General features: G+C 43.1%; 2 protein-coding genes across 2 annotated transcripts; both read right to left on the bottom strand.

Moving 5' to 3' along the window:
- Window positions 1–1,492: 1,492 nt before the first annotated feature.
- On the bottom strand, window positions 1,493–11,659 carry LRPAP1 (LDL receptor related protein associated protein 1). The gene is made up of 8 exons (XM_042052986.1): window positions 11,443–11,659; window positions 7,210–7,354; window positions 6,738–6,862; window positions 5,268–5,388; window positions 4,202–4,360; window positions 3,607–3,689; window positions 2,533–2,709; window positions 1,493–2,216 (listed from the first exon to the last, which is right to left on the bottom strand). The coding sequence occupies exons 1-8, from the start codon at window positions 11,620–11,622 to the stop codon at window positions 2,151–2,153; spliced, it is 1,056 nt and encodes a 351-aa protein (XP_041908920.1). The 5' UTR covers window positions 11,623–11,659; the 3' UTR covers window positions 1,493–2,150.
- Window positions 11,660–14,015: 2,356 nt separating this feature from the next.
- Window positions 14,016–15,030, bottom strand: LOC121676528 (C-C motif chemokine 5-like). The gene is made up of 3 exons (XM_042053168.1): window positions 14,815–15,030; window positions 14,469–14,577; window positions 14,016–14,282 (listed from the first exon to the last, which is right to left on the bottom strand). Exons 1-3 carry the CDS (start codon window positions 14,921–14,923, stop codon window positions 14,189–14,191), a joined length of 312 nt encoding a protein of 103 aa, XP_041909102.1. The 5' UTR covers window positions 14,924–15,030; the 3' UTR covers window positions 14,016–14,188.
- Between the last annotated feature and the right edge of the window lie 490 nt (window positions 15,031–15,520).

Here is a 15,520-nt window from a genome sequence, read left to right as displayed (position 1 = left end):
AGCACCTTCAGCTCTTCCAAACTTCTTCAGAAATTCTTGGATAAGCATACCCTACCTCAGGTACACACTGAAGATGAAACCCAGCTTTGTGCTGTGTCCTCTTGTGTGGAGCACACAGCTGCTGTGCCTGCCTTCAGTGCAGGCTGAGACTCATGTTGCTTTCCCGTGTGTAGCACATCTCCCTCAGCAGCAGGATCTGAATGTGCTCTGTGAAAGCTGTTCCATTCCCTACAACCCAGCTAGGACTGCTCAGCAGTAGCAGCTCAGTGCTTTGTGTAGCTCCCCTCCTCTGCTGCTGCACTTAGTGCATGGGTCCAAATTCTTCACCCAGGAGCCAGTGCTGTGGGACCCTCCACATCCAGGCTACAGCCACCAAACTGACCTGTGCCACACAGATGTGGTTCTCCCCCTGCCAAAGGGAAAACTGAAGGACACAGTGATGTCTGTGCTTTCTAACACAGCACAGAATGCATTTCTGTTCTGCATTCACAGGGAATTGATGAAGACAAACTCATAAGGTAACCCAGCTACTGCTCTGATACAGAAGCTGAACAGCCCTTAAAGCCATAGTCTGGGGAAGAAATAGTGTGTAGCATTTGAAAAAAAACCAAACCAGTTTTCTCATAAATGGCTTGTAGCTATTTTTGGGTTTACTTTTTATCTTGCCAACCAAAGGTATACCATAAACTACAGAACAGAACTGTCTCTAAGGAGACTGCTAATATTAATGGTGGCCTGTTATCGTGATGGACGATTCTCTGGAATATAAATAACTCTTAGCTTACATTAAATTAAAAAAAAAAAGAAAAGAAAAAAAAGCTTCCTGCTTCAAAGAGAATCTCAGTTAAGACTCCTACCACAGTTTTGGTTCAGATTACTTGCACATGAAGATACAGTTTTTAAGTGCAGAATCATGCTCTTTTAACCCATGATGACCCAGGATGAGTGGCCTGTTCTGACTGACTGGGTCTCTTCAGTATTTCTCAGGGAACAGGCAGGGAGAGCGAGGCTTGAGGACAGCCTCCTCATCCAGCACACCTCAGTACTGCCATCTGTGAGGGACAGAGCTCCTCAACCAAGCAGCTGTAATGATTCACTCACACTGGACCTTGGTCTTGGCCTTGCTCCTGGAACAGTTTCATTTGAAACTTTCATTTGCAATAAAGGGTCAGCATTGTTATTACAGACAATTTCAACCCAGGTTTCTGATGTTCGCCAAAGTTCTGACCAGAAAAATCTGGTCTTGAAAGGGGAAGTGATAATAGCCTTTACTGGAGATTGCACTGGAATATGTGCTCAGAGAGAAGCTGCTTTAGAAAGCCTTCTGCCTACTCAGAACACAGAAGCACATTCTTGTGGTGCAAAACTACCCCTCCTCTCTTAAAAACTAATGTGTTAATGAACATTACAGGAATTAGCAACATGCTCAAAAAACCAGTCTGGTTGCTTCTCACTGTATGAAAGGGAAGGTAAAAGAAAAGCCTCACCAGAATCTTGTTTTGATTTTTTACTGACCAGGTGTAGCAAAGCCAAAGCAACCATGAAAAAGATAATTGTACACACGTGTTAGTCAATAACTAAACTGTGCAAATTGACCTCAGTACTTGTTCCCTCCTTACTCTTCCTCCCCCTCTCACATGAAAGATTCATATACAGTGCAGCAGTGCAGCTCTGAGCCACTAATCAAAATCAGTAAAAATATTTTTATTACCTTAAGTAGGAAATTTAATAGGCCAGGCATTGAAATAAAGACTTTTCAGGCCTCTGTTTCAACTTCCTGTACCTCAGTGTTTGCTTTCATTGATCAGAATACATTACCTGACTATAAGATTAGTATTTTTTTACTAGCAGGAATCCTTTGAGAGTTCACATATTTTTTCCTTTCGACATGACTGATTATTTCAAAGGCTGCTACTTGATTCAGATGTAAGATTTATATGATCCAAGACATGCAACCTAAATATTTAATCTAGTCATTTAATTTTATAGAGCAAATACAAAATTGGTAATTAAGTAGACAAAAAAATTTCTTACAGGACACATCTGTTCAATCCCTACTATTTCAGAAGGACTCCTTGGTAAGCCCTGTTCAAAAAACCACACTAACTGCTTTGTGTTAATAAATTGATCCCATGAAGTAGAACAAATTTTTATAGTTCATTGTGTTGAAGACCTTGAGAGATTCTGCTGGATAAGTCTTGCAAGTGCTTCTTTACCTATCAGGAAAACAAAACACATGAAACAAATTTCAGGAAGACAATAAATTATCAATATAGTAATATATTCAGATTTTACTATGAGTATTTGTGACAACAGAAAGAGCAGAGAGCAGGAAGACTTCAGGACTTTCAGAATTAGGTCTATAAAAAACAATTATGTGTATGCTGTACTAAACATGGAGAACAGATGTGCCTTGGAGTCCTCTTCTGGAAATCGTTCAGCTTGCATGAAAAATCAGCACTGGATAATCTACATCCCCTCTGCTACTGAGTTAAACTTTCAACATGTATGTAACACTGGATTTATACAGACCTTATATCCTAGTTCTTTTGTCTTTTCTTGCAGCATGGCATATTTCTCTTTGTTTCTGTTCAGATGATCCTTGTCTCCAGTTCCCTCTACGTGCTTCAGTTTCTGGTGTGAAATCTCTAATTGTTTCTGGTAATGATGGTGCTTTTCAATTTTTGCTTCAAAATGTTTCAGCTCCTCCTAAGACAACAAATACACACAGCTTCACACGAGCTTCTTTCCAAGGCTTCCTTTCTCTTGCCAAGACACTCTTAATGGTATTTTACTAAGTCAGGCACAGAAAGCTTTTTCAGTTCCCTGCTTCTTAAGAATGTCTGGACAATCCATTGCGATCACCACCAGACTCCTGATTTTGAAAGCAGTTGCTGAAAACGACCCACTGTGGAGTCCTGAAAAGGAGACTGTGGGTGGCTGTGAGATGCTACAAGATGACAGCAGTGAGCACCAAGTAAAAATTTAGGCATAAGCACAGTGAACTGAGGGGAGGGTGAAAAATTTTAAAAGAAGCCTCTTTTTAAAATCTGATAAACAGGCAGAGTCAGATAAAAAAAAATCAAATGTTTTCTCTATACAACTTGAATTGAATAAAAGTGGTATGAACCACACAGGAATGAATTTCTATACTATTTCCTTGAAAAGAAGTCTTTATCACAGTAGTTTTGGGTCAGCTCAACACAGCTCCAGCATGGGAAGGTGACAGTACAAGAGATGGGCATGAGAGGGAAATTGCTGGTTATACAGATTACCCTGCTTCCCAAGGACATAATTAGGCCATTGGGTAAGAGGGGTAAATCTGGTGCATTGGAAACAAAGCAGCAGTCCCTGATCTTTCACAGATTTAAAATATGCAATACTTGTTTTGAGAAGATTCAGAATTTTCATTCTGCTGATTATAACAGAACCAGCATATGACTAGTTACACACATGTTTATATATCTGAAGTATTAAAAAGGCAGCATGACTTTTTTACAGTGTCTATATGGTAATACAGAAGTGGCTGCAATCAGAGTAACATTGAGTGTTTCTTTATATGGCAAAATATCTTTCTGCAAGAGAAGTCACTGGAATTCTACTTACCCGAAAAGACTGAAGTTCTTTCTCAGTGAAATTGGCTGATTTGGCCATGTCCCACAAATCAATCACTCTTGGTTCCTCAAATTCTAAACAAACACATATAATGAAATGAAAAAGATGAAGATGCTTTCTCACATACATATAGCTATTAAGCACAGAGATATTAAGCACTGCATTACTAATAGATCTATTTAGACAAAAAGGGAGACACATCCAAATACTGGATAAAATTAGGTACTAGTACTAGATAAAACAAGTAGGTTTTTAAAAGCAAAAAAACCCCCAAACCCTAGGAACTGGATAATAGCATTGCTTGCCCTGCATGTTGTCTCATTTACTCGGCCTCCTGGAGGTGAAGGTGTAAAATCCCTTCTCATGTGGGCATGGAAGACAGAACTATCCTCTTAACACACTGATTATATCCTTTCATTAGGCTTCCAGTGTTTGGTTCTAAATAAAACTGGGTGGCTGCATCTCTTCAGCCCACTGTGGTACACTATGCATTGCAAAACTGACTACACCTTATTACTTGTCCACTGATTTTAATTTTTTTTAAATGAAATGAATCCCAAATAAGCACCACCCCCCTGTATCATACCACTGGTTGTGTCATATCCCTGGTGACTGACTTTACGCAAACGCTCAAACCCCTGATTGATGCTTCTTAACTTCTCCTTGAGTTCTCTGTGTTTGTTGTGCAAGATTTCCTCTTTCACCAGGTTCTCCTCAGATGGATTGATAACATTTTTGTGGATATCTGTTGAAGAACAATAAGTGTTATTGATTGTGGGCCAAATCTTGATAGGTCAAAAACTCCAGAAATCCCCCAAATGTGAGGTGAATAAAAGATGTTAAATTCTTAGGATTTAAGTTGAGTGCAAATAAAGCATCCAAACCAGACTTTAGGAAGTAATTCCTTTTGCAGGTCAATATTCAGATCAACGTCCCTCAGTGCTCTGGAGGGTGATGGTACAGAAATGCCTTATAACCCCTACTGGCCACCAGATTTTAGTAAGGAAATGTTCTTATTTTCCCAGGTTAGTAATATCCCACAAAAATGGGATAAGGATGTTTAATGAATTCTTCCCTGGACATTTCATGAACCAGGACATCTGATGGTGAAATGATTTTCAGCAGCTTCCAGCTTGGACTATGTAATGCAAACATCAAACTATCAGAATTTAGAATTCTTCAGCTCTAACAGTTTTAGCTCAGATTAGTACAGCAAGCTGGGTTCAGATCCTTGATGCTTTAATAAACCTCAGGCTTGGTGCTACAATATTTACTCCCAGCTGGTGAGAGAAAACATGCATGTTCTGCAGACTTGAGAACCACATTTTGCAGCAGTGGATTTATGCTTCCTGCATACTTTCCTGTAAAGTACAATGTAAAGTACAATGGCCTGTAAAGAACAATGGCCATCATTGTTAATCTGATGGCATCTCCCCTGCTTGAAATGCAGGCAGAATCAGAAAAGTGAAATGGCAACATTTTCATTAGCTGGCAAGAACTTTGGCAGCTAATGCAGAACCAAACCCAGGAAGTATCTGAAAGCAGTTCCGACAGAAATGTCAGGAGTTTCAAAGAAACTTGGAAGCGATAGAAGCAATGGGCAGAGAAAAGAGCTGTACTGATCTTGAAACATCAGAGAAATGTTCAGGTACCTTCTGTTCTGCTCACAGTCTCCAGCAGAATATTGTATTCACGAATCTTTTCTTTGTGATGCTTAAATTCTCGCCAGAGCTTATCCAGCTCCTCATCAGAGAACTTCCCAGAGGTCTTGGCCTGAAAGAAACATGAGCTCATTATGCTTTCCAGGCCAAGTGCTTCTGAGTGCCCTCAACTGCCAAAACGTCTTCCCACTTCTCGCCACATTTAGAAAATTATTAAGTGCAGCTTTTCCTTAGATCTTTTCTTTTAATTCTCTTAATATTTGTATGTAGTCAGGATTTAGATGTTGATGGATAAGATGTCTTTAATTACATCAAAAGGAAGTTTGTTTCAGACTTATAAAGATGGACTTGTTATGGACTACCCAGTGAAAAGTGTCTGGCATTTCTATTCTGTGGGACACAATTTAATACAGAAATAAGGGCCATGGAGCTCCATAGACAACTCTAAGGGAACCATGTGCATGAGGGATGCAGCCTGATATTAAACACAATCTTTACTTCATCTTACTCTAGTGGCAAGTGAAGATTTTATCACTACTATGCACTCATTCTGTAACAATTAAGGAAGTACTGCTCACACAGCTGGGGCACTACCCACAAATCTGGTGGCGTACTTGCTGCAATGCCTGATCAAAAGTGAATGTTTTTGATACCTTCTCAGACGCAACTGTTTTTTTGTGCTTAGGGTTGTACTTCACTGTTCCCCAAAGCACAGGACATCATGTTCCTTGCCAGATCTGTATTTAGTTACAGTAATATTTTTTAATCCAACAAATCTTTTTTCTGCTTTACTACCACTGCAGTAGACTCGTGGGAGAATTCTTTAGATTTACCTGACTAGCTGCTTCTTAAAACTTGAATTGCTTAATTTCTGAGGATTAGAGGACTATGACTTTGCCAGTTTTAGCTGCCTAAACTGACAGTACATCTTCCACTTTTTATTTGCATGAATGCAAATCCTGGAAATTTTCACTTGAATACTAGGTTGGGAGAGCCTTTATTTAAAACCCTTCCCCACAATACATTTCACTTTTAGGCAGTCTACAAAGTGGTTCTATTTTAAATGCATCTTTTTTAAAAAGTCCATAAACAATAATAAGAAAACTGAGAAAAACACCACAGATACACTACCACACAGTGTAACAGTCACACTAAGGGAAGCCATGATTTTAGGGAAATGTGATGAAATACTGTTTGACGTCAGTGGATCCAGGCTCCACTCTTCAGACTGATGTGGATGTTTTATTTGGCAAAGACAACCTGCCACATCTGGATGATCTGGATGCAGGTGGCGTACCCTCAGGGCACAAAGATGTGAGCTACAAAGCATGGCAGCGTAGTCAGTGCTTAACAAGACAGTATTAATTAACTTCCAAGTCTGGTTGCTCTCAGAAGACACAGCTAAGAGTTCAACAAAGAAATAGGGATTTCTTACATGCAGTTCCTGGAAACCTTACTCACCTTGCTCCATAATTTTTCCAGTCTTGGATCATCTAGTGTGTCACTTTCTGTGCCATCTTTAATATAGTTGGTATCAACTAGCTGAGAATCCTTCTTTTCATTCATTCCATATTTTGTCATAATGACTGCAAGGGAACAGAAGTTACAGAAACATGAGAACCAACTATGGATGTATGGAAGGTGAGAGATGGGCTACATCTGTGACTTGCAAAGCTGGACTTTGCAGTTCATGGAGGAAAAGCCAACAGTTCAAGACACAGAGGTCAAGGTTTAATGACCTCCTCTGAAATTACTGGGAGCAAAGGAATCTTTTAGGCTCCTGCAGCTCCCTGCTCACCTCCAAAGAACTTGTGTGTGCTTGGTGTCCAGAAAGACAACCTGTTATTTAAGGGTTCAAACACAAACACAGGTGTCTAACCATGCCTGTGTCTGATACAAAGTTTAAACTCCTTCTTTCCAAGATACACCTTACCATGTAAGTTGCGTCTGAGCTTGGCCTCCTTCTCTCCATCTTCATCCAGCCCTTCAGCCTTCAATTTTTTCCAGCTTAGCTCATCCTTTTCTTGTATTTTTAGATCACTGTGCAACTCTGCCAGTTTGACAGCAGAGAGATGGAGCTAACAAGAACAGAGAAAAGTTTGTATTTAGTTATGTGGAGTCCCCTCTGACTTCAGTTACCTCAGAAACCAGTACAGATACGTAAGAACCAGTATGATGCAGCAATTCTTCTCAAGCAACAATGCCATTGCCATCACATGTGCTTTCTTGTGGACCATCTTCCAACCATATAGTTATAGTGAGTTGAAAAACTTTATTGCCTTGCAGGTCAAAGGGTAACTTCATCAGCAATTTTTACTATGATCAAAATAGAAAAAATTCTCAGATCATTTCTTAACATGGTTTATGTGCATTAAAACATACAAAACCTAGAGGTACTTCTGTCTGACATAACAGAACAAAAAAGGTAAGACACTGAGGCTGAAGACAGGAAAATAAAAAAAATAGAGTTCAAATGAATGCTAGGTCAGCCTGAAATTTTGTGAACTACAGAGAAAACAGGAACACACACAATGACTAACAGGCAGTTGGCTAAGCAGCACTGCTGTGACTTGATCCTGAACTTCCAGATTTTAGACATCTTAGTTATTCAGTTTAAAACAAAGAAATGTAATAAATCATCTTAATACTTCAGAACTATTTTTGTCTGTGTCTGTACATATCAACAATCACAAGGTGAGGGAAGGACAAGCCCAGAGAGGAGAGGTGATAAAACCCCCCCAACCACTGTGCACCCAGCTCCTGTGAGCTCAGAACCAGCTCGAAGCCACCTGGGCTCGTCAGTCCTAGGACAAGTTTATGTACTGAAGGTGTTTTTTAATCATTAAAACCAGCTTACAGATTACAAAAATTCTCATTTTCAGTGAGGAAGCAGTATGTTTAATAAATACAGACTCAGAACTCAGTATTGTTTTTAAACATCAGGATGATACTGAAAAGATTCAGCCACTCCTTTGTGTGTCAGTAGGTTATTTCAAATTAACTAGGAAAAGTGTCATTACTTTGAGCTAATACACCTCCTATTGACAGGAATTCAGGAAACTATCCACATTATTGTTTCTGCTTCCAGCTTAGGTTGTCATATTAATTCATCTTGTGCCACTGCATATAATTATTTTGTTTAAACTAGGTTTTATTTTTCCTGCATTTTGCACTTGGCTTACTGAAATTACTAAAACCTAGAGTAGTTAGAATCACAGGTAAATATAATACTTATAGAACACATTAAAACTTCTGATCCCTCTAATACTAAAGCAAAGGAGTGTCCCTGTTGTCTTCTTTACCATCTACTTTTGGGGAACTCCTTGATAGAAACAAGGCACTTAGAAGGAACCACTTTATTTATGGTTTTTAGTATGTGCTAAAGTAAAAGAAAAACCTTAATCATATCCTTATTTGCTTTTCTGGTGCAGGATGACCTGGACAGCCCAAGTGTCACTGCTGCAGCGGTACCAAGTATCAGCATTTTCCTCACAAGAATTGTGCCCTGAAGCTTCAAGAGTGAGTGAAAGGTTTTCTACAAATTGTGAAGGAAATGGCCAAGCATCTCGGTAGTTCTGTACTCTCATGTTAGCCAGCATTCAAGTAGCGTGGACTTCACATGTAGTTGGGCTGAGCAAGTACAGGGAAAAAAAATCTTTTATATGTGTGACCTTGTTATCAGAGACACAGTACTGTATAAAAGATTACACAGTGCAGTTTATGTTTGAGTCTCTCTGCAGTTAGTGCAATCTCATGAACATGTACAGCTGTTTTCTAGAAGGTCTAGAAAAGAATATCAGAACTTCTAAACATAAAGTTTGGAGTCATCATCAATCAACATGTTAAAGTCTTATAAGAACTAAGGAACTACATTAAGCCCACTGCTCCTTAAGAGAAAACAAGATTCTATTCAAACTTCTCTCAATTAGAGAAATATTTTTCTGATTCTCATTATAATTTAGTATGAAATGGAAGTAACTGTCCCTGTAGGCATTATAAATCCTTTGAAACCTTTTGGAAGCCCCTTGCCTGTCCCATTTATGTAACATAGAGTAAATATGTAAGTTAATTTAAAGTATTCAGTTCAAGAACTGCTTCCTTTAAGGTCATCTCATGTAGGACCCTAAGTATACCAGGTGAAAACTGTCAATGGGTAAGACTCCTCATCACTTTACTAACATCACTCACATGTTGGAATAACTTACTAGAAGCAGATGTGAAAAGCTAAGTTATTAAATAACCAAGCAACAAGTTCCTTACACTCATTCCTTATGCTACCTGGACATTAATAACCAAGATGGGTACCTGGCAATCATGGGAATGAGTGCTGGAAATTTGTCAAACATTATAACATTTTTATCATTTGCTGTTGGGCTGGCTGCAATTATTACCTGCAACATCCTTACTTACACTCTTGCCTCCAAGAGGAAAGAGCTCTTTACTACAAATTTACTATTTATGAAAAGAGATTCTGGAGAAAGATCAAGCCCTCTCTCCCACCCTCAGGGAAACAAGAAGCAAGTCTGGCTTGCCAGCTCCTGGTTCCACTAAGTAACATTCTGGGGCTTTTTTGAGGACTACTCTCCAGCTGTGTGTTGCAATGCTTAATTGCAATATCTGACTTTTATGCCAAAACAAAGAAGTTCCCCACTTTCAGTACTATCTCTACCACTACCAAAATAAGGGAATGAAGAGTTCAGCATTGACACATGGAAGTATTTGAATGCAGGTGTAACACACAGGCACAGTTTTCCTCTTATTTAATATATTGCCCAGACATACTGAAAAATCACTTTATAAAACACAAGCTGGGTGACAGTTGTACTTGAAAGTGAAATTTAGATGGTGGCCAATTTAGTTCAAGTAGGTTTTGCATCTCCAGAATCTAGCTCACACATATAGAATGTACTAAACTGTAGTTTTTTACTGATAGAGTTAACTCCATTTTGTATTTTAGCATCTTAACATAGATGATGTAAAGCATCTCAAATTTTAATTCCAGAAGATCCAGGCATGAAAATAAGAAAAGACTGTAATTGGAAAGGTGAGAGGTAAGTGATATTACTATCATTATAGATTATTTCTAGTCTCGGTGGTGTTTCTTTTTCAGCTGTCCATCCACAGCTGGAGTTTCATTAGCATACACTGTCCTATGCTCCATTCTATCCTTCTCCCATTGAGGAAAGGAGTATTTTTGATACCTTCTTTTTGCACACTGGAATGCAGCACTATGGTAGGATCCTAGTTTTTGGCTGAACCCAGGGATACCCTGCCTCCAATTCAATAGCTCAGGCTATTCAGGATACAGAAGATCCAAAATTAATATTAACTATATTTCTTTGCCTGAAAGAACTGAACCTTTGCCAGTCATGACCCTAATTCTCATAATCCACAATATTCAGGGGATATGTGCAGTGCAGTCTTCTTCTCCTGTTGGAGATGTTCTGTTTAGTTGTATTTCCACTGTAATGAATTAATTTGACTGTATTTTCACTTTAATTAAATATTTTTTGTAGTCCAGCGTGAAGAGAAACTCAAGTATCACTGTTAAAATTAAGGCTCTCATCTGGGAAAGGTGATATCCATTTGCTGGTCCCCCTGCATTTGTTTACATCGCTTGATGTGAATGAAAGTGACACAACCACAGGGATGGAGGGTTTCATCTTCTCCTGTGCTGTAAACTCCTGCCCTGTGCCGAGCAGGAACCGAGGCCACCGCCTTCAGACAGATGAAAGCATCACAATCCTGAACAACAACCAGCGAGCACTGGAGCCAGCCGCAGATGGCCCGAGAGGGGCTTCCCTCTCTCTCCCACTTCCTGGGCAGGTGGTTTAGCTGCAGTATTTTACCACGGGCAGGTCAACACTTCCCAGGACTCAGACACACATCCCCTCTCCCAGGAGAAGGTTGCTCTCCGCCGCCGGGACAGCCGCACGGCGCGGGGCTGAGCGAGTCCCTCGCTGCGTGACGGTCGGGGACAGCCATGCCCGAGAACCGGAGAAAAGCCGCCGCAGCCCCGAGCCGGGGCCGGACAGCTTCGGTCTCTCCTCAGACACAGGCTCCCGCTCCTTCCCATCTCCCTGACGGGGAATGAGTGTCCGAAGCGGCCGGGCCCGACCCCGCGGCCCCTCCGAGAACTGCCCTGGCCCCGCACCGCCTCACTCACCCGCTGCGCCTTCTCCCAGACCTGGTTCAGCCTCACCACCCGGAACTCTCCGGCCTCCCGCCGCTTGCTGCCGGCGGCCGCCAGCGCCTCGTTGGCCTCCCGGGAGTACTTGCTGGTCTGGCCGGCGGCAGCCAAGAACAGAGCGGCGGCGAGGGCAGGCAGCACCCGCAAAGCCGCCATGTCGCGCCGTGCGGGAACTACAACTCCCGCGATGCCGTGCGGGCCCCGCGGCCTGGTGGTCGGGGAGGGGAAATCGGTGCTGGAAAACCGGAGGCAAGTCTGCCTACCGTCGAAAATCCAGCGAATAGTTTGAGCTCTGGGGAGCGTGAGAAGAATTAGATTTGAGTTGTTTCTCTTCGTGCCATTCTCCTCAGTGCTTGCTTCACAAAATATGCTGAGCGTTGCATGTTTTGTGAGTTGTTTTTCCCTCCCGTCTGTAGTAACCGCAGCCAACCCTCGGTGTGTCCCTTAGCGAGGTGTTGAGGTCAGCTGTGCGAGAAAAAAGGACGCGGTGGGTTCGAACACCACTACTTTAATCAAACAAAGTTTTCAGATATTAGCACAATGTCCAGGAGTACACAGAAAAAAGGCAGCTCGGGGAGGGCGGAAGGCAAGAATGGGGACCAGTTCCCCAGTTGCTCCCTTGGCGGTGGCAGAGAACACCTCTACCCGGGACAGCACAGAGGGATGGGTGGTGATGTGAGGAGAAGGAGGATTGTCAGAAATGCAGGAACACGTAGATTGGGTTGTTCTCGAGGGGTGAAGGTGGGAATGGCTCTGGGTTCGGTGGTGTGTGCTCAGCGTGCAGCTCTTGGGCAGGAGAGCCGGTCCTGATGGTGCCAACCTCCCACCTCAGTGCGTTGTCCTCAAGGAGCCAGCCCAGAAGTGCAGTGGTCAATAGGCAATTCTGGGAGGGAATTAAATCAAACTGTGTTAAGAAAAAACCCCGTGATGCTATGAAAATGCACAGTATTTAATCCAGGGTTGGTATTTATCGTCCCCAGTTTAATTTGCTAAAATATAATGCTGCTATGAAAGAAGTGCAGGAGATGTGCAGCACACTCCATGTGGGTATTCTGAAGGGAAGTCAATGAAGAAAGTGGTTCCTTCACTTGTCTTGATGGATCCTCTTTTTCACACTTCAAAGCTTGTGTAGTACAGTTTTTTCAGCATAGATGGACAGTTTTGTGTTGAGTTCGTTTAGCAAGGCGGTGCTGGGATTACTTTCCTGGGACTAACTGGTGGAGGCAAAAATTCATAAATTCACCTCAGATGTCATGTGTGACCTTGAGCAAATTAAAGTGTAGCTCTGTACTACTGTCAACACCAAGCCTTCATGCATTTTAAGGCAGCCCTGTAAGAACAAATAGATTGCTGAAACTATAATGAGATTTCTGAAAACAATGCCCCAGGGAGGATTTTTACTGGACTCTCATTTTTGCCTTGTAAACAATATAAAAGTATTGTGTTTTTCACATTGTCCTAAGTCAGAGATTTTCAGTGTTATTAGCCTAGAAGCTGTTGCTATAAGACTGAGTTGCAGAAGTGGGGAAAAGCATTGCTATACACATTGCATTGAAGAGTAGTTGAAGCGAGCATTGAAGTACAGCAAACTCATGATGCTAAAGAAGCTCATCAGCCTTGCCCAAATCTTGTGCATCTCTACACATCAGTTTTAGGATTTAGAGCTTCTTTTAGTCTTATTATTACAGTGTATATATATGTATTCCTGAGTCATTTTGGAATAAGTGCTTTTATCTTGTCTGTTATTTGAAGTACTGATTGAGTTTTCAGGCTCTCTGCAAATAAATTCAACTTCTGTGTCACATAAAATCTAACAGGTCCCCACTCTTCTTCTAGTATTGAGTGTACTTGTGCATGGTTTTATGCATTTGTTTGCCTGAGTTTTTGAGCTACACTGGAAATTTTTAGAAACAGAGAGGGGTTGCATCACCATTAGTTTGCTTATGTTGGCTTGTTGGATTCATTCTCCAGTGCCCATCCAGGGCAATGGTGTGAGGACAGAGGTGGTGTCAGTGGTGGGGAGTGGTGGGGACAATGCTGCCTGCTCCTGCCTGCTCCTGCCTGCTCCTCTGGCAGCACTGTGGCACAGAGTGTGTATGTGGGACCAGCAGCAACCAGGAGCACCAAGACCTCAGCTCCACCGTTGCAGGGGGCTGTAGTGTAGGAGAGGGCTAGGAGTGGGGATGTCAGGTGGTCAAAGACTGTCCTGATCCTCTAGTGTTGAGGTAAAATACGTCAATGAGCTGCTGGCAGATGCCCAGCAGGGCTGCCTGCCCCAGGGGTTTGTTACTGGGCTCCACATGTGCTGCGTGGGGAGGGCCCCGAGAAACGGATGAGATGCTGTGTCACCCCACAGGTACGTCTGGTTCATGCTGGGAAGCAGGAGCTGAGTCCAGGCTGGGGAGAGGGAAGTACTGTGGGAGCTATCACGGGGCCACCCTGCACAGTGGGTAGCAATGAAACCAGGGAGTGGGGAGGGCAGGAGGCTCCCCATGGGTCCCTTTTGTCATATTGGGGCTCCATCAGGGACTTCAGAGAGACAGAAAGGGTTTGACAAGCCAAACATTTTATTCAGGCATTTAAGCAAGCAAAATTTAGTTTAACAAGTGTATGCCAGGTGTAATAAATTTTCCTGGTGGAGAAGGATGCAGCTCAAGCACTCTTACTGCGTGTCTGGTGCTAGGGTCCAAGCCTATTCCCCTGGGGCAGCAGCAGGGAAGAGTCAGTTCTCTGGCTGCTCCAAGTGCTTCAGGTATTCTTGCACCCAGCGAGCCTCGGGGTTTGCGCACAACTCCGTCCCTTTCCTAGTGACCAGGCTGTTGGGGAAAAGAGCAGTGTTGAGGCAGGCATCGGCCAGGGCATCAGGGTGCCTGCACTAGGTCCTGCTGGTAGCACCCTAGGTGTCCCTGTCCATGCCCTTCCCCATCCTGGACAACCTTGGACACCCTTGGGGTGCTGCCCTGGCTGGTGCACCCTGGACCCTGGCAATGTTGAGTACTTACACCACAGCTGGCTTTGGGCAGCTGTTGCTGGTCATGTAGGCAGAGCGGATCATGCTGCGTCGAAGGGGGCGTGAAATGTAGGTGTGGCAGCAGGAGATGAGGTTGGTTTCTGTGAAGGCAGAGAGGTGGGCCCAGTGAGACCCCACACTGCGGCAGAGGCTCTGCCTGTGGTTCCCAGGGAATTTGCCATCACCTGTGCTGTGTCCTCTGGGGACACCCCCTGAAAACCTTCATCTCTAAGGCTTAGTCCCTGCACTGGTGATGACCATCTGCTCCCAGCCTTCTCCGTGGACATGAGGGTCTAGTCAATGGGGATGGGGCTCTCTCCCAGGGAAGAGGAACCTACCTTGCATCTGTGAAATTGCGGCACGCCTGGAGATTCTGAGATCAGCCTCAGCCAGGGAGCAGATGGCCACAAGGAGCAGAACAGCCAGGGTGACTGCAAGGACCCTCATGGTGCCGGGAGGGCTGAGGGAGCCACGAGTGAGGCTGGAGCTGGGGTGTCTGTAGGGCTCTCCTCTGCACAGTAGCCCCTGCTGCTGCTGACCTCCTTTTATACCCATGCCACTGCCAGGGTACAGGGTTTCAAGAAAGAAAATGAGTGTATCATACCAGGAAAATTATGTAAGGCAAAAAAACCGCAGAAGGGGAAGTGCCAGCCACAGGGCTGCGATTTTCAGTTTCAGAGAGAACAAGTCTTCCGAGGAGCAGCTGAGGGAGCTTGACGGGAGAAGAGGAGGCTCATGGGAGGCCTTATTGTTGTCTGCGACTACTCGAAAGGTGGCTGTAGTGAGGTGGAGGTTGCTCTCTTCTCTCAGGTAACAAGTGACAGGACGAGACAAAATGGCCTCACATTGAACCAGGGCATGTTATGAAAACTTTCTTCTCTGAAAGGGTTGTCAAGCACTGGAACAGGCTGCCCAGGGAAGCGGTGCAGTCACCATCCCTAAAGACATTTAAAAACATGTAGATGTGGTGCTTAGGGGCATAGTTTAATGGTGGACTTTGTCATGCTGGGTTAATGGTTGGACTTGATGATCTTAAAGGTCTTT

Source organism: Corvus kubaryi, unplaced genomic scaffold, assembly GCF_017639235.1.
Source record: "Corvus kubaryi isolate FWS band 111438036 unplaced genomic scaffold, C.kubaryi_AGA036_p1.0 split1-131, whole genome shotgun sequence".
Taxonomy (NCBI): Eukaryota; Metazoa; Chordata; class Aves; order Passeriformes; family Corvidae; genus Corvus; species Corvus kubaryi.
The sequence above is the reverse complement of the archived record's forward strand: the minus strand, read 5'-3'. Positions and strand labels throughout refer to the sequence as shown.

What these genes read in the sequence shown, in the direction of transcription:
- LRPAP1 (XM_042052986.1), bottom strand. Translation starts at nt 11,622, where the DNA reads ATGGCGGCTTTGCGGGTGCTGCCTGCCCTCGCCGCCGCTCTGTTCTTG. An exon ending in TCTGGGAGAAGGCGCAGCGG is followed by an intron (nt 7,355 to 11,442) that starts GTGAGTGAGGCG and finishes TGTTCTTGTTAG; the next exon opens with CTCCATCTCTCTGCTGTCAA. An exon ending in CAAAAGAACTAGGATATAAG is followed by an intron (nt 2,217 to 2,532) that starts GTCTGTATAAAT and finishes TTTTCCTGATAG; the next exon opens with GTAAAGAAGCACTTGCAAGA.
- LOC121676528 (XM_042053168.1), bottom strand. Translation starts at nt 14,923, where the DNA reads ATGAGGGTCCTTGCAGTCACCCTGGCTGTTCTGCTCCTTGTGGCCATC. An exon ending in CGCAATTTCACAGATGCAAG is followed by an intron (nt 14,578 to 14,814) that starts GTAGGTTCCTCT and finishes CTGCCTTCACAG; the next exon opens with AAACCAACCTCATCTCCTGC. An exon ending in TGCCCAAAGCCAGCTGTGGT is followed by an intron (nt 14,283 to 14,468) that starts GTAAGTACTCAA and finishes TTTCCCCAACAG; the next exon opens with CCTGGTCACTAGGAAAGGGA.